This window comes from Glycine max, chromosome 4, assembly GCF_000004515.6.
Source record: "Glycine max cultivar Williams 82 chromosome 4, Glycine_max_v4.0, whole genome shotgun sequence".
NCBI classification, from domain to species: domain Eukaryota; kingdom Viridiplantae; phylum Streptophyta; class Magnoliopsida; order Fabales; family Fabaceae; genus Glycine; species Glycine max.
The window spans coordinates 4,553,038-4,578,298 of NC_016091.4; the positions used below are offsets into that span (position 1 = coordinate 4,553,038).

Genomic DNA, 25,261 nt, shown 5'->3' on the forward strand with positions numbered 1-25,261 from the left:
TTTATTTTAGCTTATTGTAAAAAACTACTTCCGGTTATTAACAACTCAAGGGTGAATTTAATTAAGAGACAAGTTAATCTTGTTACTCATAAGCTAGTTAGAGCATCAAGAAATCATGTTGGCTCTTATGGTTATCATTGTATGCCCTTTCATGTTCATTCAGATATCTTTGATGAAATGAAATAAGCCTTTTTATTGTAAAAAAAAACTGAATGTAGATAACAATTTTGATCAATAATTATATTATCAAATATCATACTAAAACTTACAAGCATAATATATATATTTAAAAACAAAAATGTCTATAGTAAGGAATAATGATGTGATTGGCTAACATACATACTTTTATTTTTTTTAGTATGAGTGTGTTGACAAATTATAATTAGAAATTATTTTACAATACACTAAGGGTGTAACTTGCTAACATATATATATGTGTGTTATATTACGTTTAAATATGCTGTTAGTCTTTTAAATTTGGACAATTATTTTTTTGTCTTTCAAAAATAATATTTTTATTGGTTTCTCAAATTTTTAAAAAGTTACTTTTATTTTCTTTCATTTTGGGTTAATAGTATCAATTTGTCACCATCAACAATATTTTTTTAATTTAATTTCTTTAAAAATGATTTGTAACAATTTAAACACAATTAAACTATGTAATAAATTATGACAATTCGACATCTATTTTTTTTTTCTTCTTTAAAACTAATAAAATATGAAAAAAAAAAACAACCGCCAAACCATACAAGTCAAATATTTTTAAAATTGCCATAAATTGTTTAAAAAAATAGATAAAAATCGTTACAAATTGTAAAACTAAAAACACATTGAATAAAAAAGGACTAAAAATAACTTTTCAACAATTTGAGGGATTAATAAAAATATATTATTTTTTAAGGACTAAAAAAATAATTACCTAAATTTATATATATATATATATATATATATATATACACGCATGCGGGACCGTTAATCAATATTAGTTTTAAGACTAACTTTGGTTAAAAATTATGAATTAATGTTGTAGTTTTGAAAAGTGATGTAAGATTTTTTTTTAATGATTTTATCTCTTACCAAACTAACAAGAGGAGTAAAAGGTGAAAATTAAAAAGGATTGAAACGTAAAGCAAAGGAGAAACAAAACCGAAGGAAGAAAGGAAAGCTGTCCTTTGCTTCCTTTATACGTCGATGCCAATGGCATTTGTTTCTATTTGTTTTACTGTTAAAAAAAATTATACGAAAAAGAAAAAAGTTGAGTGTATGACAGGTAGACTGTGTTTATAAACATTAGAGTCTTATGAATAAAAATATTACAGTAAATTTTATTTAAAATTATAGTGAAAATGTATTAGTAACATCAAATAAAAATATAAAAAATTAAAAATATTAATACACTTCTAAAGATAATATGTTGCCTAGAATAAATTTTAAAATGTTTTGGACAACGTCTATGTTCCCTAGAATGAGGATTCCATTATAAAATGAGATGCGATTTTTGTTATTTGTCACTGTCAGCAACAGAATAATATAACTGTTTTGTTTGGTTTAAAAGAAAAAATGGAAAGAAAGAATTTGATAGGAAGAAAGAAGTAAAAAATGAGAAACAATATCAGGAAAACATGAAACAAAGTAAAGAGAAAGAAAAAAAATATTAAATGGACAATTATATATTTTTTATTACCGAAATGTGGTAGATAGGGCATTGGAGAATGCACTGAAGATGCAAGGGTATATTTCTCTCCCTTTTTCTCACATTAGACAAAAAGAGATGATAGGTTGCATCAATTTTTTCTTCTTCTCAGTTCTCTCCACTATTATCAATTAAAGAGTTTGACTGTAACTTTTCAATTTAGAAAACGAGAGATTGGTGAATGGTGGTTGCATTCGTTCAGTAAAAAAAAATATAGGTGTTTTTTTTATTATAGAAAAATATAGTAATTGTTATTCTTCATTATACATCATAATTGCATTTTAACCGTATTTATGACTTTTTTACAATCAATTTAAGTATTTTTTTTACCAAAACAGAATCAACTCATTTCATTCATAAATGGTTATATTAATGGGTAATCATTATTTAAAAAATTATATAGTTTTTTTTTTTGTAAAAATATCTTACATTTTAATTTTCACGAATAAAATAATGTTTATTCTATGACCACGGTAGAACAAAATAAATTTGATATTTAAATAATTATAAAGTTATATAAATCTTTCCAAAAATAAAAGCTCGAAGCATATATTAATGTATCTATTATGTTATGTTAATATAGCTTTTGAAAAATTATAACTATTAAATCATAACATTATTTTTATTTAAATTAAAAATACTTTAGAAAATAATCTAATTATTAAATTTTTCAATATTTTTAAAATAAAAACAAAGAAAACACTGAATATTAAAAATATTGATCATTAAAAAGTATCAATATAATGTTATAAAGGATAAAATTATCAGAGAAATCCTTAATATTAAAATATTGAATTGACATTCTATAAAAAAAATGTAAACACCATTCTCGTAGGATTTGTGAAAATAAATTTAATTAATTTTAAAAATGTAACTTACTTACTATATGATTATATATAAAAAACGATTTTTAATATTTTTTATAACAGTAAATTTGGTCCGGCCTTGACAGAAAGAAGAAGAAGAGGATACGGTAAAGGAAAGCGGGAGTGAAAAGTGGGAGAAAATCACAAGCACAAACACAAACACTGGGTACGGTGGTGACGTGTCGACTACGATATAAATACCGTACAGTTTCGCCATTTTTGACTTCATAGTCCACAACCAATAGGGCGGGAACCCCAATTTTCAGCAGAACTACCTCTAATCTAGCTCAACCTCATGCCAGTACGTAACTCTTCACTCTCTTTCTCCGCTCTTCTCTTTCGTCCCTCTTTATCTCTAGGGTTTCACTCTCGAATTCTTCTTCCCTCATTTTCCCCTTTGCAGGAACCAACCATGAGTCTGCGCCACGGCACCAAGGTTTGGGTCCACGATAGAGATTCCGCTTGGATTCCCGCTGAAGTGCTCGAGTCTTCGGGAAAGAAAGTTACCGTTGCCACCGCTTCCGGCAAGAAGGTGAGTGTTTTGTTTCTGCCGAATTCACGCCGCTTGCGTTTTTGAATGGCGGTACGGTGCATAGTTCGGATGATGAATCTGTGTGGTGCATTGTTTTGCAGGTTGTTTTTCTTCCGGAGAACGTGTTTCCCAGGGATGCTGATGAAGAAGAGCACGGCGGAGTCGAAGATATGACGAGGTTGGCTTACTTGAATGAGCCAGGGGTGTTGTACAATCTCCAGAGAAGATATGCACTGAACGATATTTATGTGAGTCTTTATTGAATGGATTTGTTGGTATCTAGAATTCTAGATGGACAATTAGCGTTTCTTCATGTTATCACTCTTTATTTGTTGATGATGAGATGGACGTGAGTTTATAGTTGTGTTATTGCGCTGTGTAAAATTGAAAATGTCTAATGGTGTTTGGCAAGCCTAGTTGGCATTAGGGGATTGACACATTGATGAAATGATATCTAACTTTATGTGCAATATTATCAGTGTAAGATTTGTTATTAGAGTTTAATTGAAATGTATTGAGCGAGTAAAGATTTTTTAAACTAAAATTTCCAACACTGACAATTCATAGAAATTAAACTCTTTAAGATAACTATCTTAAAATTTATCCCATAGATGATTTTTGATTGATCAATATTTATATTGACAGTGCATGACAATTAAACTCTTATTATAATCTTCTTATTACTGGAAAATTGTGTTTGTGTATGGAACTACTCTGCCAGTAGTGACATCCGATATGCTGCATATGTGCTTTATTCACTTTCTGTTTATGTATGAAGTTAAATAATTAGTGCTTTCATTTACGAGAGCTTTATGGTAGTTTATTTCTGGCGCATTACCTACTTGACCAGGTCGCCAATACTGATAAATAAATTAATACATAATCAGTAGCTTTTAACACTTTCATTTGCTTTTTGGCAACATAACTTCATGAAATTTACTTAATATATCAATGTGATATACGTATATATTTGTATCCTTCACATTACATTTTTTACTATTTTATGCTTTTTGTATGACTTGTTTTTCTATGTTAGACATATACAGGGAGCATTTTAATAGCTGTTAATCCATTCACAAAGCTTCCTCATTTGTATGATATCCATATGATGGAGCAGTATAAGGGAGCTCTGTTTGGTGAGCTTAGTCCACATGTATTTGCTGTTGCCGATGCATCTTATAGGTTAGTATGCATTTCGTCTTGTGTATTATATGATTTTTTGTCATATTTACTGCTTGCCTTTTCATTTTGCAAAATTACTGAGTTTTTGTTGGGCATGATTTAGAGCAATGATGAATGGAGGTCAAAGCCAATCTATCTTGGTCAGCGGTGAAAGTGGTGCTGGGAAAACTGAGACAACAAAATTGATTATGCAATATCTTACGTATGTTGGTGGGCGTGCTGCTGGTGATGATAGAACAGTTGAACAACAAGTTCTTGAAGTAGGCTATTCTTGAAGTTTATGGATCACATGTTTGGCAATTCATTCACTTCTAATTTTAATTTAGTCATCAATAAGGGATGCTAATTTCACTTGTTGCTTGATTCAGTCAAATCCACTTTTAGAGGCATTTGGAAACGCAAGGACTGTCAGGAATGACAATTCAAGGTAAACTTGGTTCTTTATAGTTTATAGTTTATATTTTCACTTTCCACATAGATTTAGGAAGTAAGCTTAAAATTTTTCCTTGGACTATCTTATGATATTTTCTTATCTTTTTATTAACTAAAGCATGCTATGTGCAGTAATGACATAATTGTGTCTAATATCCAATCCATCCAAAAACCATGGTTGACTTCATGGAAATGTAGTTATGCACCTAAAGAAGTGCCATTTTCATGGAGTGGCAGATATTTTTGGGACCCAGATTTGCTAGCATAGTGAATGGTGACTGCACCATTGTTGTATAAAATCTTAAAATATGCAAGTGAGAAGAGAATTCTGTGACATCATAGAAAATTGATACCCTTGTGTATATCCTAGGAATTAGATTCAGAAGGATTGAAAGTAGGAATGGTGATGTATTGATGTTTGTGATTAACATTGAGGTTTAAGTGGGTGAAGTGGAAGAATAATACCTAAGTTTGTAACATAATTTTGATTTTCAGATATGTGCATCTGATGGATAATCAGGTTCTTTGTTATGGATGTTTTAACAGGGTTTTACATTTTAATGAAACAATAAATGCAGTTTATAATGTCAAATACTCTTCCATTGAAATTGTTCTTGCACATTGCCTCATGTTATTTCTATTTTTCTGGTTGCAGCCGATTTGGGAAGTTTGTTGAAATTCAGTTTGATTCAAATGGTAGAATATCTGGTGCTGCAATTAGAACTTACTTACTAGAAAGATCACGAGTAGTGCAGATAACAGATCCAGAAAGAAATTATCACTGCTTTTATCAATTGTGTGCATCTGAAAGGGTATATTTAGTCTTTGGTGAAGTATTTATTTGATTATATATTTAGGTGTTAATATGCAGCATAAAGCTATGTTTTGCACTGTGCATGTGCAGGTTTCTGTTTTCAGTATGTCATGTTATTGTTATACTTTGTTATTGGAATGCCTCATTTTTAGGATGTAGAAAAGTATAAGTTGGGAAAGCCAAGCCACTTCCACTATTTGAATCAAAGTAAAGTCTATGAATTAGATGGCGTAAGCAGTGCTGAAGAGTACATGAAGACGAGGAGAGCAATGGATATTGTTGGCATAAGTCTAGGGGATCAGGTTTAATGATGCTACCCATTAGTGTATCTTTTGCTTTATTGAATGCTGTTTTGGTTAATTTTGTTGATTTTCACCCTTTACTCATAGTTATACTTTCTTTTATTACCAGGAAGCCATATTTTGCACCTTAGCTGCAATTTTACATTTGGGAAACATTGAATTTTCTCCTGGAAAAGAGCATGACTCGTCAGTAATAAAAGATGAAAAATCAAGATTTCATTTGCAGATGGCTGCTAATCTTTTCAGGCAGGTGATTTATGTTTGGAACATTATTTAATTTACATGAATTATATTTTTACTTGGTCTAATTTCATTTCTCTCATTTGCATTTGCTTTCAAATTAATTAATTTTTTTTTAAATGTTCATGATATTTCTATAAAAGATTTTGATAATGACTAAGTAGGGTGCATGAACAGTGTATAAAACTAAAACATTTTTTTTTTTGGAAGGCAAAAGATATATATATTATTAATAATAGAAAAACTAGTACCAGTGGTACTAGAGATAGATACAAAGCACCAGAGTGCTGCCCTCCAAAAAACCCATCCTAAACCATGAGATTAAGGAAACCCATCAAATCTATCCAAAGGACTTCGAAATATTGGAAGACCAGTGGATGAAGCTAGTATTGAAATCTTTATCTTTAGCCTTGAACCAGGACCAAAGAAGGTAAATGGCATGATCCATGACTTTATAGGTGTCGAACGGACTTCCTTGGAAAATCAGATTGTTTCTATGGTGCCAAATAGAACTAGTCAAGGCAATCCACCAACCACCCCTTATATCCTGATTTACAGGATCCCCAAAGCCTTCACAGAATTGAGTAAAGTGGCACTTTGGGTGACTTGGCTGGGGGCCTACTACCCGGATCCATCTCATGGATTCCCACCATAAACCTTTTGTCAAATTACAATTGAAGAAAAGGTGAGCCACATCCTCCAGAGCAGTACCACACAAAGGACAGTTTTGGTCCTGGATATTAATGTCTCTTCTTAGGAGATTTTCCTTGGTGGGGAGTCTATTTTTAAGGAGTCTCCAGCAGAAAACTGTTGCCCGAGGGGGAATTTTCAACTTCCAGATTTGCTTATATATCTTCCCATCTGTGTTTGCTGTATTGAGGTTAGTGCAGACATTGTAAGCTGATTTAGTAGTGTAATGACCATGGGGTTCAGCTAACCACACCATAGAGTCTTTACTATTCCTCTGAATAGGAATGGAGCTTATTTCCTCCATGAACTGCACAGCTATATCATTTTCATGATCAAAAAGATTTCTCCTCCACCTGAGGTCCCACTCCCAGCTATCATTAATGAAGTTGCCCATGCTTGAGATGAAGGAGCTTTGCTGTCTACTAATCCGAAAAAGCTGATTATACTTTTGCTCAAGAGTGTAATCTGCCCCAAGCCACCTATCTGTCCAAAATTTGATACTTTCCCCACTCCCAACCTTCCAAGTCATATTCTGACTGAAAATGTTAGGATCCGACTGCTGGTATATCTTTCTAATATCCCTCCACCAGTGAGAATGGCCCCTCTTGTTAGACTGAAGCTGGAACTCTGACCAGTCACCATATTTAGATTTTAGGACTCTAAACCAGAGTTGCTGCTGACCAGAGGCAAAGGCCCAAATCCACCTACCCATTAGCGCTGTGTTAAATTTCGAAATATCCTTTACACCCAAACCCCCCTCATGCTTGGGCTGACAAATATCCTCCCATTTCACCCAAGGGATTTTGTGATGGGTATTGTCACCACCCCACAGGAAATTTCTTTGTAAGGAAAAAAATTTGTGTACAACTGTACAACAGTGCAATAATGACTATGAAATGCTAAGGTGTGTACCAAATAGAGTTTTCAACTACTATTGGGTATTGACTTTGCAAAGTTAGTATTAAGTCTTCAGAATTGGTATATCCAAGAAAGAGACTAAGCTTTACAATAATTATCATTGGTTTCTTAGTCTGTGAGAGATTGGATATCTGTGTGAACAGATAGCGCATATTTTGTATCTTTTGAGAAAATAATACAAATACCAAAATGAGATGGATGGTTGGTTACTTGTTTGTTTTCCTTAACATGTAATGACTAGACATAATTTTTATATAAGTTTTCACTTTTCATCCTTTTTTAAACTTAATGGAATGGCTGCAAATTTTCCATCTCTAGGTGTGATTTGAACCTACTGCTAGCAACACTATGCACCCGTTCAATACAAACCCGAGAAGGAAATATCATCAAAGCTCTTGACTGTAATGCTGCTGTCGCTGGTCGGGATGCTTTGGCAAAAACTGTCTATGCTCGTTTATTTGATTGGTATGCTTATGGTCAATGGTGAATTGATAGAATTTTTTTTTTATCATGCATATATTAGGGTGAAAATACTAATTATTTGTTGTTCTACCAGGCTTGTTGATAAGATCAATAGTTCTGTCGGGCAAGATATCAGTTCCCAGAAGCAAATTGGAGTTTTGGATATATATGGTTTTGAGTGTTTTAAGGATAATAGGTAATTTGTTGTCAATTAAATATCTCTTGGAGGAGTAGGAATATTTTATTTTGGGGTTATATGCATTGTGGAAACTTGAAGTGAGTGGGTTATCCTGGTGCATCGGTCAGGCATGAATTACTGTAGATATTTTCTACTTCTCTAGTGCTCTTGTAAATTTTAGTACACCCACTAGTGGAAAAAATGAATTGTGCACAGACATTTGAGTTTGGCTAGTACCATCTATTGATTTTTTTTTCCTACTGTGTTTTGATTATTGAATTGTTTTTCTGCTGCTGTTATTTTAATTTGGTATCTTTGTTGACATGATTTCCTTGCTTGATACAATTATATTTGCTTAAACAGTTTTGAGCAATTCTGCATCAATTTTGCAAATGAAAAGCTCCAGCAACATTTTAATCAGGTATGCAAGTTTGTTATTATATGTTAGTTTGCTTTCACCAAGTTAGCTTTGTTTGTTATCATTAGTTGAAAGCTAGAGTCAAAAGTTTGGAGTTCAAAACTGAAAGTTGACAAGTTACCTTATTGGAGTGAAAGTGTTTGGTAAAATTTTGATACATATAAAATGGCATGAAAATGCTAATGTATATATAATTAAATATTAAATAACTTTATGCATAAAAATTACTATTGTTGTTGTTGTTGTTATTAATTATTATTAGGTAAGGTATACTTCATAAAAAGTTGAAACAATAAGTATGCACATATGTGTGTGTGTATATAAATTAATGTTAATATTAATATATGTTACTGTATAAGTTATATATATATATAATGAATTATTATTATATATAAATCTTTTATAAACACACTATCTTATGAAATTAGAGATTTTAAGTTATTAACTTTTACAAAACAGCTTCCTAATCAAACACCTCTAGTACCTTAGGTTTTGTCAAACAAGCTAGTTGACTAATTAGAAGCTACCCAATTATCTTTCCAAACACATTCAATGCCTAGGTGTCTTAATATGAATATGTGATTTTTTTTTAATTTTCTTATAACTTGTTTATTGCTTGTCATTTCTTCCAGCATGTTTTCAAGATGGAGCAGGAAGAATACAGCAAAGAAGAAATCAACTGGAGTTACATTGAGTTTATAGACAACCAAGATGTTTTAGATTTGATTGAAAAGGTTTTTTTTTTATTAAATTGTTTCTTTAGCTGGAGCTTTTTGATTCCATGTTTCTATGTTCCCATGTAGTATTATCCATTTCAAACAGATTGCTTGTTTTACGCATAATATTTGGATAATACACGTGTCTGAAATATTGATGCCCAAAGGAATTGTGAACAAACTATGTCTTTTGTCAGTTTATTACAGTAGACCACAATACTGAAATTGAAAGGAGAATTTGCGTTAGGTATTAGACATTGATAAACCCAGCCAGAAGAAAAGAGCACAAGTAGAGAGATAATTCTGATTTTATTGATAAGAGAAAAACTGAATTAAAATTAGCTGAGTCAGAGGATCAGAAGTATTGATTCTACTAAAGCAGTAAGCCTAACTAACTTGCTAGTTACAACTGACTGAAAGTGACTGGCAACTGAAATCAGAAAATAAAGGCTACACTACAGCACTACTACATATGGCTGGTTGATTGACCATCCCTAGGGTACGCGTGGTATATAGATTAGTTCTCTCTAATAGAAAGCAACTACTTAACTAGACCGCATTAAATCAAATCCTTTGTCTTATTCTGTGCTTTTGGTCTAATGTTTGGATCTCATATATATGATTTTGACATAATGTTGGGAATAAGTGTTGGATTGGGTTCTTTTGAAGGATAAGTTGTTAAGATCTGCATATCTAGGATTCATTTAACCATAATCATGCCTAATGAATATTATGTTGCTTCATTTGGAAATTAAATTCTGTTGCTTTCATCATTGTTATGTACAAATAATTTTTTTCCCCTTTGAATTTCATTTTCTTATTGACTTGTTGCATTCTTTTGCAGAAACCCATTGGTATTATTGCTTTGTTAGATGAAGCTTGGTACAAATTAAGTTCTTTAATCTGAACTAGTGTATATTTATTTATACATTACCCTCTTGCAAATTATCTTTAATCCTGATTTTGTCTCCTTTCAGCATGTTTCCAAAATCAACGCACGAAACATTCTCAACCAAGTTGTTTAAGCACTTCCTGTCACACCCTAGGTTAGAAAAGGAGAAGTTTTCTGAAACAGATTTTACCCTTTCTCATTATGCTGGAAAGGTAATCCAGTGTTGCAGACTTGCAGTACTTTCTCTTGTTTTGAAAATGAAATATTTTGATGGTATATCTTCCAATACCTTTATGTAGGTCACTTACCATACAAACACCTTCTTAGACAAAAATCGTGATTATGTAGTCGTAGAACATTGTAATCTATTATCCTCTTCAAAATGCCCCTTTGTGTCGGCTCTTTTTCCTTTGCTATCAGAGGAATCTTCAAGGTCATCATACAAGTTTTCTTCTGTGGCTTCCAGATTTAAGGTGTGAATATATTTCCTTTTGTGAGTTACTGAATTTAAGGGGATTCATTATAATGAACAAACAAAATAGTATAGGAGGCTAAAGTATTTGGACATTGAATTTTATGTTGTTGATCTTTTTCTGTTTCATGTCCTGTGTGTGACACTGGTGATGGGGACTTCAGCAACAACTTCAATCACTCATGGAAACACTTAACACAACAGAGCCTCATTACATTCGATGTGTCAAGCCGAATTCTTTGAATCGACCACAAAAGTTTGAGAATACTAGTGTCATACACCAATTACGCTGTGGGGTCAGTAGTTAGATATTCTAACTCCCTTACTATTACTGTTCATCTAAAGTTGTAAAGACACATATTGCCAGTATGCCAATTGTTAAATCTGTTTCTTGATTGCTGTTTGCTGATTACTTTGTCAGTCAAAGCAGTTGTTTATAGTTTTATCCAATGTTATTGTACAGATAAGTTTACTTTTGTGGTTTTTCCTTTTGATGGTGGTGAATATCTTGTCTTAGTGCATTGAATTTTGATGAAGATCTCTAAATCTGCCTGATTAAACTGGATGCAGTTTTTTTTCCTGCACAAATAACTTGAAAGGTTTTTTATGGCACTCAGTTTTATTTGATTGTCATTTTGTTTCCCCCTCTTAATTTATATTATCCATTATTAATTTCTTTACATTTTTAATATATATTGATAGACTTCCATCTACATGTGTACATGCATAAAAAAATTGACGTGGGCTTTATTCAAATTTTCATACTAATGAGGCAGCCATAATTATCTTGTTTTGTCTTGTCATCTAGATTTACTTCCTAGCATGGTATCATTTATTAATATTTCTTTTCATGACCGTATTTTATTTAGGGTGTCCTTGAGGCTGTTAGAATAAGTCTGGCAGGTTACCCCACTCGAAGGATTTACTCAGAGTTTGTAGATCGCTTTGGATTAATAGCTCCCGAATTTATGGATGGAAGGTGAATTTTGTTAATTTATATAGCAGTTTACATTATCTTTTTATTTTTGAAAGTGAAGTGGGAAGCTTTGAATTACTCCCACAAAACCTGGATTTGCTTCTCTTATTTACTCCTAGATTGGCTGGTTTATTTGGTTATTAAACATTTAGTGCAAAAGTTGTTCTACTTAATGTGGACACGTCATGGGCCGGTTCTATCATCTTGAAATAGCCAACTTGATCTGGTTATGATAATTCCAAGTTTATTGGTGGTTTTAATTTACTGAACCAAATGAGAAACAAAAAGCAAGTTGGTTTTACATCTTATTTAAATTTGTGATTCTTCCTTTTCATTCAGTATAGGAAAATGTTCTCGTTTGTAGAAATTTTACCTTGTGGCATGGATTGGATTTTTGTATTGACTTTACATGCATTTTATTTATATGAATGCAAGTGAAGCAATAGAGGCTTCTTATTTGATAATCATTTCACTTCTCATCAATGTTTGCTTATACTTTGTGTTGACAGTTATGATGACAAAGATGTAACTCTGAAAATATTGCAAAAGCTAAAGCTTGAGAATTTTCAGGTGTGCTTCTTTGGGCCCATGCATACTGCTGTTCATAAAACTTTGGGGGTGTAAAAGCAAGAATGAATTTATGTTGGTCATACTTTGATTTTTTTTGTCTGTTATTATTCAGTTAGGTAGGACCAAGGTATTTCTCAGGGCTGGTCAAATTTGCATTTTAGACTCTAGACGTGCAGAAGTTTTGGACAATGCTGCAAAGTGTATTCAGCGTCGACTGCGGACATTTATTGCACGCCGGGATTTCATCTCAATCCAAGCTGCTGCTCTTTCTCTTCAAGCATGCTGCAGGGGTCTGCTTTATTGACATTTAATAAAAATATAAAATAATTCCCCTTTAATTACTTTTTAAAACTTGTGGCCAAAATAAATATTTCTCAGTTGTGGTTTTTTCTTGAATATAATGCATTCACTTAAAATGTGCTTGATTTGCACTGCATTGGCCATTGGCCCTTTTAGAACTTCATGAACTCAATGATCATTGTTATTGCCAGCATTTCTCATGTAGATTTAGGATCTTTAAATTGTATGTAGGATTTAACTCCTCTAAAGTGGGGAGGGCGCAGCAGTAACAACTATTGTCATTCAGAAATATATATGTATGTATCTTTTATAAATATTAATTAGAAAATCAATGGTCGTGGTTTTCATAGCTTCATAGTTTGTTTTACATGTGCATTTATTTAATCACAATCTCAACCATTGATTTATAATCGATGGTTATAACTACACTTTATCTTCCAAGTGCACTGCACTTTAGAGGAACACAATCAATTAATTGTCCTGGTCCTTACAGTTTTTGTTCTTATAGGATTCATTGGCCGAAAGTTATATGCTTCTAAACGGGAAACATCAGCAGCTATCTCCATTCAGAAATATATCCGTATGTGTTGGATGAGGCATGCTTATGTGAAATTATATTATTCAGCTATTATTGTACAGTCCAATGTTCGTGGTTTCACAACTCGTCAAAGGTTCTTGCATAGAAAAGAACACAAAGCTGCCACTTCTATTCAGGTATTTTATCTAGAGATGGAGTTGTATCATGTCCTTTAAAATGTCAAAGCAATAGCATGTTCTTTACTTATTTATTAGTATATTCAATTCCATTTTGCATATTATGATTGTAGTGTTAAATTAATGAATTATGTTTATGTGTAATTTTGACTGATTGTGTAAAATATTACTGTAGATTTTTTAGTTTTATCTCTCATGTATGCATGTTTATAAGGCATGATAATGCATTATTTGGTTTCAATTGTTCTCTGCATTACTTTTAATTGCTTGCTATTTTTATTTGGTTGGCAAGATGGATTCTGATGTATGATTTTGTTTATAATATGTAACATTAATATATAGGCCTATTGGAGGATGTGCAAGGTTCGGTCTGCCTTCCTAAAACATCAAAATTCAATTGTAGTTATACAATGCCTTTGGCGGTGTAAACAAGCAAAAAGAGAGCTTCGCAAACTTAAACATGTAAGGTTTTCTTTCTTTTTTCCAGGTGGAGGGGAGAATGAATTAGAAGTTGTTCTCACTACCTTATTGTTTTTTATTTATTTATCTTTTTTAGGAGGCTAATGAAGCTGGAGCCTTGCGTTTAGCTAAGAATAAACTTGAGAAACAATTGGAAGAGCTTACATGGCGTTTGCATCTTGAGAAAAAAATAAGGGTATTACTTCTGAAAAAGAAGAGATGTTATGGCTTGATTGGGTTCTATTTTGATTCCTTGTAAACGGAAAAGTGTTTTGTGACATGTTATTTTGTTGCTTAGTTATGTTCTATTTTAAGTTTTTGTTTTGCTAATGTCATGCATATATTTTTGGGATTAAAATTATTTAAACAACAAACTGCTGATTTGTGATTTTGTATTGTAATATTGTTTCTGCTACATACATTGCTAATAATTATCCTCATGGCATTTTGTGGTTTGTATGTTTTGAAAGGAATGTTAGTATTATCTTTGCTTTCAATTTTTCTTTGCGATAGAATTGTGTATATGGTTTCTATTTGTTTTCTTCAATTCTCATCAAATAAGCTGAAAATTCGGTGTTTTAAATTTTGAAATAAAGGGGAACTGAAAGAGTGAAGGTAAATTCCATTTATTTGATTATTCCATTGCTGTGTTTTCATTCCTCTAAAACAGGAATTTCATATAGACTATGGTTAGTCACCCTCATTCTTTTGAAACATAGGCTTCAAACAATTGCCTTTCAAACACATTCCTTACTAGTGGCTCGAATTTATTGTAACTTGTGATATAATGAAAGCTTCACTTCCTATTTAATGAGTCTCACTTGTAATTTCATTGTTTCCAATAAATTTCAGTTAATTGTAGTGAACATGTTGGAAAATTTATGTCACTGGCACTCTTCATAGATTACACATCAAGTCCAATGTCCATAATGAGTAGTTTTCTCAGGATGAACTCCCATTTAGTAGGGACATGCAGTGAAGTATGACTTATGAGTGCACCTGGTTATTTCTGTGTTATGAGTTTTTTTGTAATGGCTAACTTGTTTTGTCAATTCTTAGTTCAAAATTATCCAATTGAACACTATATATTTCAAGCAAATTTTCATTGTTTCTGAGTCTTATGATTTGATGCAATTTATATTTCACAATTCAAAAATTAACTTGACAACTCATGATTTCAATTGTGATTTGTATATTTCTGTTGGCTTTGTTTTCTGGTATGGGAATACCTTTTCCTCCATCTTTTTGTTGTTTTATTTTTATAACTAATAGAATTTCTTTTATCAAAAAATATAAGTGTCCTCATGCATGATTACCATTTTTTACTGTAAATTATTGTTTATGTTTTCAAATTTTCTGTCTTCTAATTTCTCTGCTGCGTGAATTTTAGACCAACAGTGTACTGCCCATCAGTTCATTTTGATTATATTAAAGAAAGAGTTTGACTTATACAAGTGAGATTTGGGGAACTTGTGGTAATGTATTCTTCATTGTCATGCAGGTTTCTAATGAAGAGGCTAAGCATGTTGAGATTTCCAAGCTACAGAAGATGGTAGATGCTCTGAATCTTGAATTAGATGCAGCTAAACTAGCAACAATTAATGAGTGCGACAAAAATGCGGTTTTGCAAAATCAGTTGCAATTGTTAGTAAAGGAAAAATCTGCTTTAGAAAGAGAGCTAGTTGCAATGGATGAAGTGCGAAAGGAAAATGCTCTATTAAAGGTGCTAATGTTAAATATTTGTGTTCATTTTAGTTTGTTTGATTTTGACAACACATGAATTTCAATTATTCTTGCCATGCAATTTATATGGCAAGATTTTTCATCTTCTTTGTGTGGTCTAGAATCTAGCTTGAAATACTTTACTAATCTATTTCATTGTTTTTCTGCAAGAATTTATCCTTTTAATTTGTGTGATTTATGCAAATTGGGGTAGAAATGGGCTGGGCTATGCTATACAACGCCTGAACTTGGCCTATTGCCCAAATTAATGGCCTGAGATTGACATGTTTACCGTACATAAGCCTTGTTTTGAGGCCTAGCTTGTCCTGAAAGCTTATTAAAAGCTTTCTTTATTTACAAACATACCTAGGCTAATTACAATTATATGTAGGCCAGCAAGTTTAAGTCTTCCAAAGACCAATAGGTATATAATTTAAAATTATTGTAAAAATTTAATACAATAACATTATTATCATTATATTATTTGTATTGATTTAAATAGGCTAGAATGTTAGTCCTAAAAGGCTTTTTGGATGGCATCTAAGCCTAACTTTTTAACTAAATAGGTTTTGGCTTGACATATTTAGCAAATAGGCAAAATCTACCCTAGGGCCTGATGTGGGCTATAGATCATAAGCCCCCAAAATATGTTCTGACCTATTTTCTTCTCTAATGCAGACTCATGCTATAATTTGCAGAAAATGAGGTGTGGTTATGGGTGATGTGGGATAGATTTAAAAATTTGAAGATGGGTTACTGGTAGAGAGCCTAAGTGTAAAGATGGATTGAATCACTACATGAATAATGAAACTCATTACAGTTTGCAATGTTTGTGCTGGGTCAAAAAAGTGGTTAAGCATTGAGTTTGGATTTTTTCATTAAAGGCTAAATTGGGTGAAAATGTTTCAGTTTTACTACTCACTTGAGCAAGATGGCCTGGGACAATATAGTGTGAAATGTTTCACTTGATTTTTAGGTTCGTTGGTTGTGAAAAGTGGTTTTGCTTGGTTCATCTTCAGGTTCTAGGCTTGTGGGTTGGACATGGACGGAGTGTTGATTTTTTTTTTATGGTTTTAGTTTCCTTGTATGATTAGGAGAGTATTAGTTTGATGGTACTTGCGTTTGCTGGCTGCTACATCTTCATCTAGTGTATAATAATCTTATTTGTTATGTTAAGGATATATCTACTTTTTTTATCTGTTGTATGTAACTGAAAATCTGTTCAAAATAGGGTATGTTAAGGATTATATCATTTAAATGTTTTTACCTTTACAAAATAATCTTTTAGGATAGTTGGTTTATGATATGGTATTAGAGCATTTATGATCATGTGGTCTGTAGTTTGATCCTTGTCTCTATTCTTCAAAGTTCCAAATAAAAGATTAATTTCAGCTTCTGCATGAGGTAGGGTGGGCTTGTGCACTGTTTACCCTTGAAACTCAAGGAGCTGTTGCTTGAAGGCATGTGTGAGATATGAAATCATTCATTTGCTTTCACTTATTAGTTTAAGCTTTTAGAATGAATGGTTCACAGACATTTTTCATCCCTATCTCACTTTCTTTTTTGTCTGTCTTCTCTGATAAATTCTGTTACATAGGATTTCTTGTCTGATATCTGTAGGGTTCATTGGATGCTTTTGAAAAGAAGAGCACCGCTTTGGAGCTCGAGCTTGTGAATGCTCGGAAAGACCATGATAAAACCATTCAGAAAATGAGGGAGTTTGAAGATAAGTGTTCTGAACTTGGGCAAAATGTCAAAAGGTGCCTTTTCTTCTGCTTTCATTTTTCCTGTTTTACAAATTGGTTTAGTTTGAGTGCCAAAGGTGCTGTACCTTCCCATTCGAAAGTTTTGTTTGCTTGCCTTTATTAGAGTTTGAGCTTTGTTAAAAGCAATCATGTGCAGTGGTTTACTTAAATGGCTAGTGTTTTTTGTTTGTAATTCTCATTTTCGTACTTGTATTTTTATTTTTAACGTAGTCTTGAGGAAAAGCTCTCAATTTTAGAGGATGAAAATCACGTGCTTCGGCAGAAAGCCTTAAGTGTCTCTCCTAAGAGTAACCATCGAGGTTTGACAAAGTCATTATCTGAAGTAAGTTTCCTCATGCATATTGATGTTGATATCAGTTAACGTCTACAGAAGCTGTTTTGCATGATTCCTTATTAATTTGTATATTTGGTTGGGTTTTCATTTCCCAGACAGCAAATTTAAATGTTTCAAATGTTGATGAAAATTTAAATTCTGGTATAGTGACTTATCTAATTAATTTACTTTTCCGAAACAGAAATACTCAAGCGCAATAGCCCCCTGCACCGAGCAGAAGCCCACATTTGTAAGATGCTACATTTTTTGCTTCTTCTGTTGAAAATAATGACTGAACACAATTATAGTTGTTTTTCATTTGTTGCAATTTTACGCAGGAATCGCCCGCACCTACAAAACTTATTTCCCATATTACACATGGCGGCTTGTCAGACTCTCGTCGATCAAAATTAACAGCAGAGAAGCACCAGGTATTATTTGAGCTTGAGCACTGTGGTGTTCAGATGCCAGATAACTGCTTAAAGTGTAGGAAATGTAAGAATCAGTTGACTTAGGCGTGGATACAACATTAATATAACTGAAATGTGGTGCAAAACAAGAATGAAAGGTCTATATTATCAATCTTATACCTAAATATATTGCCAAATAATATTGACTGTGCTTTCCATTTTGCCAAATATTGCGCCCTGTAGGCTTATTGGTACCATGTGTTGTCAGGATAACTATGAACTCCTCTCTAGGTGCATCAAAGAGGATTTGGGGTTCAAAAATGGTAAACCTCTGGCAGCTAGTATCATATACAAATGTCTTCATCATTGGCATGCATTTGAATCTGAGCGCACAGCCATATTTGATTACATAGTTGATGGAATTAATGATGTTCTTAAGGTAAATAATTTGCTTTTATAGTACTGTATTTGAATCGTGGGATGCTTTTTTAATTTTTGAGATTTATTTCATTAGAGTGCCATCTGTTTCAGGTTAGAGACAATGACATTGTCTTGCCATATTGGCTGTCCAATACATCTGCACTTCTATGCCTCTTGCAAAGGAACTTGCATCCAAATGGTTTTTTAACAACCACTGCTCAACGTTATGCCAGATCATCTGGCTTGACCAGCCGAATAGGGAATGTGAGCTTTCAAGTTGAATATTGATATCAGATTTTCCCCCCCACTGGCATATTTGAAATGCTTTTCTTCTACTATGTGGGTGATGGTTGACTTGGTTCAAACAATTGCAGTTCTCTGATGGGGCAAATACACCAAAGAGCTGAATAGATAGTACAGTCATATAATCTTTCCCTCTGTCCTAGTAAACCTCAAATGTTAGACAGAGACTGTTGCCATTGAAAGGCTACCAGATAAGTAGTAGTAGTAGATAAACGGAAATGTAGAAACAAATGAGCAACAGCTTCTGCTGAACCTACAAATTAGACATATATCTGGTATAAGCTTTGTAGGGAAAATCTTTAACATCCTACAAAACCTTTTTCCTGAACAGCTCTGATCATGGGCACTTATCAAACCTAATTATCATTTCCCTTTACAAAATTACCAGCTACCAATTTCCTTTCCAGTACTGGTCTTGAGCCATAATTCTGCAGTGTTGATTTCCTCCCAGTACCAGTCTTGTGCCATGATTCTATTTTATGCAGAGTACTGGATCAGTGAATGATCAACTTGTACTATTGTAGTATCATCATAGACAGAAAGCCTGTAATGATTGCAACTTAATCAACACTTTTGGAACCCTTATTCCTAAAATGTTTTTCCTTCTAAAAATTTTTCTTTTACAAGCTTCTGCTCATTATGCTGATGATGGCTGCTAGGAGAAAGCTCAATGATGCAGAAAGTGGAGAACAACCTATTTATTTCATTGTTTTGATTGTTTGATGATTCGATCTTTTTGTTGCATCTTCAACTTTCAATTACTTATCATTCGAGGCAGTCTATAAATAACAATTATTGGATTCTTTTAGAGGTTGTGTTAATTATGGCATTGTTTTTATCTGTTGATTTATTTGGTTGTGCCATGAGTTTTTTTATCCTTCAGATTTTGCATTTGACCCTATTTGGTTGTCTCCCAGTCCCTGCTTTCTTTATCTACCTCCTTATTTAGTTTGACTTGCCATTTCCAGGGACTGAGGTCTCCATTGAAGCTTATTGTATATGATGATAATACATCACAGGTGGAGGCAAGATATCCAGCTATTCTTTTTAAACAACAACTAACTGCTTGCGTAGAGAAGATTTTTGGCCTTATACGTGATAATTTGAAAAAGGAGCTGTCTCCACTTCTGGGATCATGTATTCAGGTGGCATTTCTTCCTCCTTGCTGATATTTTGGGGATTCAAGTAATGTGTGACTAAATTGGCAAGTCATACTTTGTGAATCATTGTGGTTTTATTCTTGGTTCCACTATGGTCTTGTAGTTCTAAAACTTTTTTTTTGGATGCTAGGAAGTTGGAGTTTAATGAAAGTCATAAACTAATGAAACCTATCAAGTGCTGAATCAGCTTACATTGATTTAGACTTTGCTTCATAAACTTTATGTTAGCCCTTGGCTTCAATCAATTTCTTCCATTTAGCATCCTTATATAATGACCAATTTACTTGAGTTGAATTTAAGTTTAATAGTAAGATGTTTGCTGTGGGAAACTAAGGATTAGAGTTTATAGAGGAATGTAAAGAAACAATTTGGTTGTACAAGGTAACAAACTTTTGATTTTGATGGTTAACTTCTTTCTTGTGGCTACTATGTGATGCTGTTAAATATGAGAGTTGAAAAAACCTAGGTGATGGTTGAGGCAGGCAGAGATGCCTTCGTTTTGCCTAGTGATTTTCCAACCTCCGTTTTGGAACCAATTTTACTCATTACTTGCATTGATGATTTTACTGCTTTGGAGATGTTGTCTTTCAACAGCTGCTATATATTTTTCCTTAATTTCAGATTCTTATGTTACTAATATAATAATGCATAGAATATTTGCAGTTATAAATGAATTGATCATTTTTATTTATGTATCCTTATAATAACCTCTTGAAGACTTTTTCTGTTTTTATGAAGTTTAGTCTCCACTGATATTTTTACATTTAAAAGATCTAAATTGGAATTTAATTGCATATTACATTAAAATGGGACTTAGATCATAGTGTCCCTTTTTGAAGACTTGGTTTATGCTATAACACAATGCTGTTGTTTGATTCATGTAGCCAATCCCACTTAGTGCGAAAGTTCTTTTGTTGTTGTCTAGCTTTAATTTCTTGGTTTTTTAAATGATGTTTTACAAAATCAATTTTCTTATTATATATGATACTGGTTAGGCACCTAAGGCTAAAATGGGTCGAGTGCAAGGTGGAAAATCATCTAGATCTCCTGGTGGGCTTCCTCAACAATCACCTGTTGCTCAATGGGACAACATCATCAATTTTTTGGATTCTCTCATGAGCCGCTTATGTGCAAATCATGTATGCTATTTATTTTTCTATTGATTTGTGTCACCATTTGATCTGTGCTCTATTTTTTTTGCCATCTTTGTAATCATTTGTTTGGACATTGAGACAGAGAATGTAACAGTTTCATTATTTGAACTATGGTTATCAAAATTCAAAACTATAACAGACTAACCAGGAACTGGCCTAGCATCCTGTCCAAAATCGTTCTAGCATGAAAGAACTGATTGAAAACTGGTAACACTGGACTTGAATCCGGCAAACTGGTAGTTCCACCAGTTTAACTAGTTCTCCAAAACATGTTATTTATTTTTTTAATAAATGTCTAACATATTTGAATATGGAGTCAACCTCAACGAATGTTGTATATGAACTATTTTGTTTCTATTTGTAGATGTTTCTTTTTTATTTTACTTTGTTTACTATTTTGAATGTTAGTGTTATAAGTTTTGGCATTTATAAGTGATTTTTAATGTTGTGAAATTATTAATTTTATGTTTTTTTTAGTTTATTATTTTATAAAATTCTATTTGATTATATTATTGGTTCAATCACAGTTAGAACATTTATCATTGAACCAATGTTCTTACCGGTTTAGTGACTGGTTTGGTTTTTGAAATATTGACAATTTTCAATTGAATTCATTTGGGATTGAGTAGTTTATCTAGCTTTGTGGTGTTCTGTGCGTGGTCTTTTTAGTTGGGTGTCTTTGTTATCTTCGAAGAGATTGGCATGCTGCATTACTATGTTTTCTTGTTCCTTTTGTTGTTGCATCATCGTTAGTTTGAGGATTTCTTATCCACCTTTTGCATCTTACTTTTCTATACTAGTCTAAAAAATTATGATCTTATGGGAAAGTTGTATGAAATGGGTTAGTTGATGTACAAGGGTTACATACTATGGTTATTTTATTCATTAATAATATATGTTTTAGGCAAATTATGTTTTGGGAGAGGTTGTTCCAATAGATACCTCAACAGTTGTGCCACCAGAACCACTCATTGGTGATGTAGTTGTTTCCTATCTGTGCAGTGGTGTCATTTTACTAGTTGAAACTTCAATTTTGAAGCTTTGGTGTGGTGAGCCGAAATAGTATAGTTCTTTGAAAGCAGAGATATCCATTGCTTCTTTGTTAGACACTTAGTTAAGAACATAGTATGAAGTCACATTTCTCTTAGAAAATAAATAAATAATGATCCTATAAATAAACAAAAAAGAAATGAATAATGATTTTTCTTAACAGAAAATCGAACTATTATTGTATGCAGGCCACAAATTGTGACCTTAACAAAAAGGAATAATGTTACAAATCAGACTAGAGACATCAATGAAATAATCCCAGCTAGAAATCAAAGAAATGAATAAAGATATTTTGTGGTTATGAACTTTGCTGCCTTTTTTAATAAGTATAAATCATTCAATATGATCTATTTTTCCCCCTCATCTTTTCTTACCAAAGGCTGTATGTTCAGGTACCATCCTTCTTCATCCGCAAGCTAGTTACTCAGGTTTTTTCCTTCATCAATATTACACTCTTCAACAGGTAAAAACCCCTATTTACAAGATGCCATTTTTTGTTGTCTCAAATCACTAATTTGCTTTGTTTATTGAATTGATTTTCTGTAGTTCAGTTCTCCAATTTTTAATTTTAATTTTTCCACAATATCTTTTAGCCTTCTGTTGCGGCGTGAATGTTGTACTTTCTCAAATGGTGAATATGTTAAGTCTGGTCTCGCAGAACTTGAGAAATGGATAGCAAATGCAAAAGAGGAGGTAAACTGAGCTTTGCTATTACTCCATGACTTTAGTTTTAAAGTTTAACTAGGTACTTCTGAAATGTAGTATGCAGGAACGTCCTGGCATGGGCTGAATTATATAAGACAAGCTGTTGGGTTTCTGGTATAAGCATTACCTTAGTCGTACTTTTGTCTCAAATAGCACTGCTATACCATATTTATTCTTTCTTTTGTTTGAATTGTACAGGTAATACATCAGAAGAGGAAAAAATCTTTGGAAGAAATTCGGCAGGATCTTTGTCCGGTATGATTATCATTAATTGTATTTATTATTGCAACATCTCTTGTATCACACATTGATACTGAATAGCTTTTCGGCCTCAAATTTTTTAAGTTCCATCATTTCATTAAGATGCATGAGAAATTGAAGCTTATTTTTGGGGAATACAATTACAGCAACTTATGGCCATGGCCCATGGGTTCTTGATTTTAGTTTTGTTTCTCACTGATTTAATTAAATGGGTGAGAAGTGAAAACTCTTCTTTGGATGTTAGGTGAAAAAAGTTTGATGGTATAAAATGCCTGTATGTGAATGTCATATTTGCTCCAATGTAATTGATTCATTTATTTGTTAAATTATTAGTTTCTTTCAATAAAATATGTTGGTGCCTTTTATGCCTGACATATCTAAGAATACCAAGGTAACAGTTGGACTGTCAATGCTCTGTGTTGGGAGGGAGGAACTTGCGTCCTTCGTACCAATTATTTATGCCTTTTATTATTTTTTCATTTGTTGTTTCATGTGTATCTCATTATTTTACATGCATCACAGGTGCAATATTCTCATGTGTATCTCATTATTTAAACAAAGGTTAACCTATTCCTAGTTCACTTCTTTAACAGGCATTGACTGTGAGGCAAATTTATCGAATCAGTACTATGTACTGGGACGACAAGTATGGAACCCAGAGTGTGTCCAATGAGGCAAGTTGTGTTTTAGATTGATTAAAAATACTTTATGATGGTGATTTCCTTGGAGTTCTGAACTACATATGGTGAACAGGTAGTTAGTGAAATGAGGGAAATTGTGAGCAAGGACAATCAGTGTTTGAGCTCTAATTCATTCTTGTTGGATGATGATATGAGGTACTTTGCTTTAAACCACCTATGTTCTTTTCAGTTGCTTGTAGTTTTAGCAAGTGATTAGTGTTCTAATTATTGACATGCAACAAAGCAAATTTGGTTTCTAAGATGTTTTACTTATAATTTCCTACTTGGTAATAAACTAATATCCTATTATGTAGTTCTGAAACAAAGCAGACTCTAGTGGCTTAATTTGATCATGTCATGCAGCATGTCTAGGTTAAATTGCATTGAATACTTGATTCTTCTCTGGGTAGACAGAACTACATTTGCCCATTGTCACTGATGTGTTGGATTTTTTATGCTTACTTAAGAATATAAATCTCTGATTCTTTTGACATTTCCTGCGGTAAAATATTTCCATAGGACCTATAGTATATTGGAAATTCCATTTGCTTTGGTCCCCTCAGCTTAACCTTCAATTTTTTGTGCAGCATTCCTTTTTCTGCTGAAGACATAGATAAGGCAATCCCTGCTATAAATACTGTTGATATCGATCTTCCAGCATTTTTGTGTGAATATCCCTGTGCCCAGTTTCTTATTTTACATGAGAAGTAATTGATCTACACTACAATTGGGAGATCGTTGCTTGAAACTTAGCTTCAATATTTGATCTCTGGAATTAAATGACAGCACAACCTAGTTGCTTGAAACTTAGCTTCAATATTTGATCTCTGGAATTATATGGCAGCACAACCTAGTCGGAAATGTTTCCATTCAAGTGGACGGCAATCTTAGTTGTCATCAGGTTTACTGGTCTCAGTCACCAAATGCTTTTGGTAATCAGTTTATATTACTTACCGATCAGAGAAGAAAAAATGATTTTCTTGGCTTGATTTGTAACTTCTCTGAGTTACATAGTTAAGCAGTATAGCTTGACGTGCTGCTTCTATTATTGCAGCCCATCGTCTCACGTATTTATCATTTAGATTTTATGTTGTATTCTATGTAGGTATGAGATTGTAATCAGAGCCTTGGCCAAAGAAATTAAAAGTTTTATTCTTTGATGTAAAAATGCTGAGCAAGTCTTGGAGTTGCATTTTTTTATTCGTTTCAAACTTCATCCGTCAGCAGTGTGATGCTGGTGATTTTTCCTTTGAAAAGTTGGAAGATCGGCTATACATAACTTCGTAATGGAATATCAGCTTATGGGTATCTTTGGCTGACTTTGGATGCCATTGATTAATTTTGGAAGTGTCTCAGTTCTGCTGGTGATTAGAGGCGGATAACCATTTTTTTTCTTGGTTGACACTGCCTGATGCCAAGATGTACACTAGCTACACCACAATGGAATAATATCAGTGATCGGTCCTTCTAAAATCTTGGTTAGGGCGAGAA

General features: G+C 32.8%; 1 protein-coding gene across 2 annotated transcripts; it reads left to right on the plus strand.

Annotated features, from left to right (window-relative positions):
* Positions 1 to 2,672: 2,672 nt before the first annotated feature.
* LOC100804699 (myosin-3) lies at positions 2,673 to 25,243 on the plus strand. 2 transcript variants are annotated; one of them, XM_014774483.3, is made up of 39 exons: positions 2,673 to 2,860; positions 2,963 to 3,091; positions 3,193 to 3,339; positions 4,128 to 4,273; positions 4,377 to 4,533; positions 4,642 to 4,700; positions 5,361 to 5,517; positions 5,672 to 5,821; positions 5,931 to 6,067; positions 7,988 to 8,134; positions 8,226 to 8,327; positions 8,673 to 8,730; positions 9,360 to 9,461; positions 10,288 to 10,325; positions 10,421 to 10,547; positions 10,635 to 10,808; positions 10,972 to 11,103; positions 11,677 to 11,786; positions 12,293 to 12,353; positions 12,466 to 12,643; positions 13,162 to 13,367; positions 13,710 to 13,829; positions 13,924 to 14,022; positions 15,328 to 15,549; positions 17,169 to 17,308; positions 17,525 to 17,636; positions 17,830 to 17,877; positions 17,966 to 18,058; positions 18,306 to 18,476; positions 18,569 to 18,721; positions 19,780 to 19,905; positions 20,916 to 21,059; positions 22,517 to 22,587; positions 22,718 to 22,817; positions 22,887 to 22,943; positions 23,028 to 23,084; positions 23,684 to 23,764; positions 23,844 to 23,926; positions 24,358 to 25,243. In XM_014774483.3, exons 1-39 carry the CDS (start codon positions 2,855 to 2,857, stop codon positions 24,479 to 24,481), a joined length of 4,524 nt encoding a protein of 1,507 aa, XP_014629969.1. In that variant the 5' UTR covers positions 2,673 to 2,854; the 3' UTR covers positions 24,482 to 25,243. The 2 variants fall into 2 exon arrangements, with proteins under 2 accessions (XP_014629969.1, XP_003523654.2); XM_003523606.5 differs by having other exon boundaries at positions 2,674 to 2,860; positions 19,729 to 19,905.
* The last annotated feature ends 18 nt before the right edge of the window (positions 25,244 to 25,261 follow it).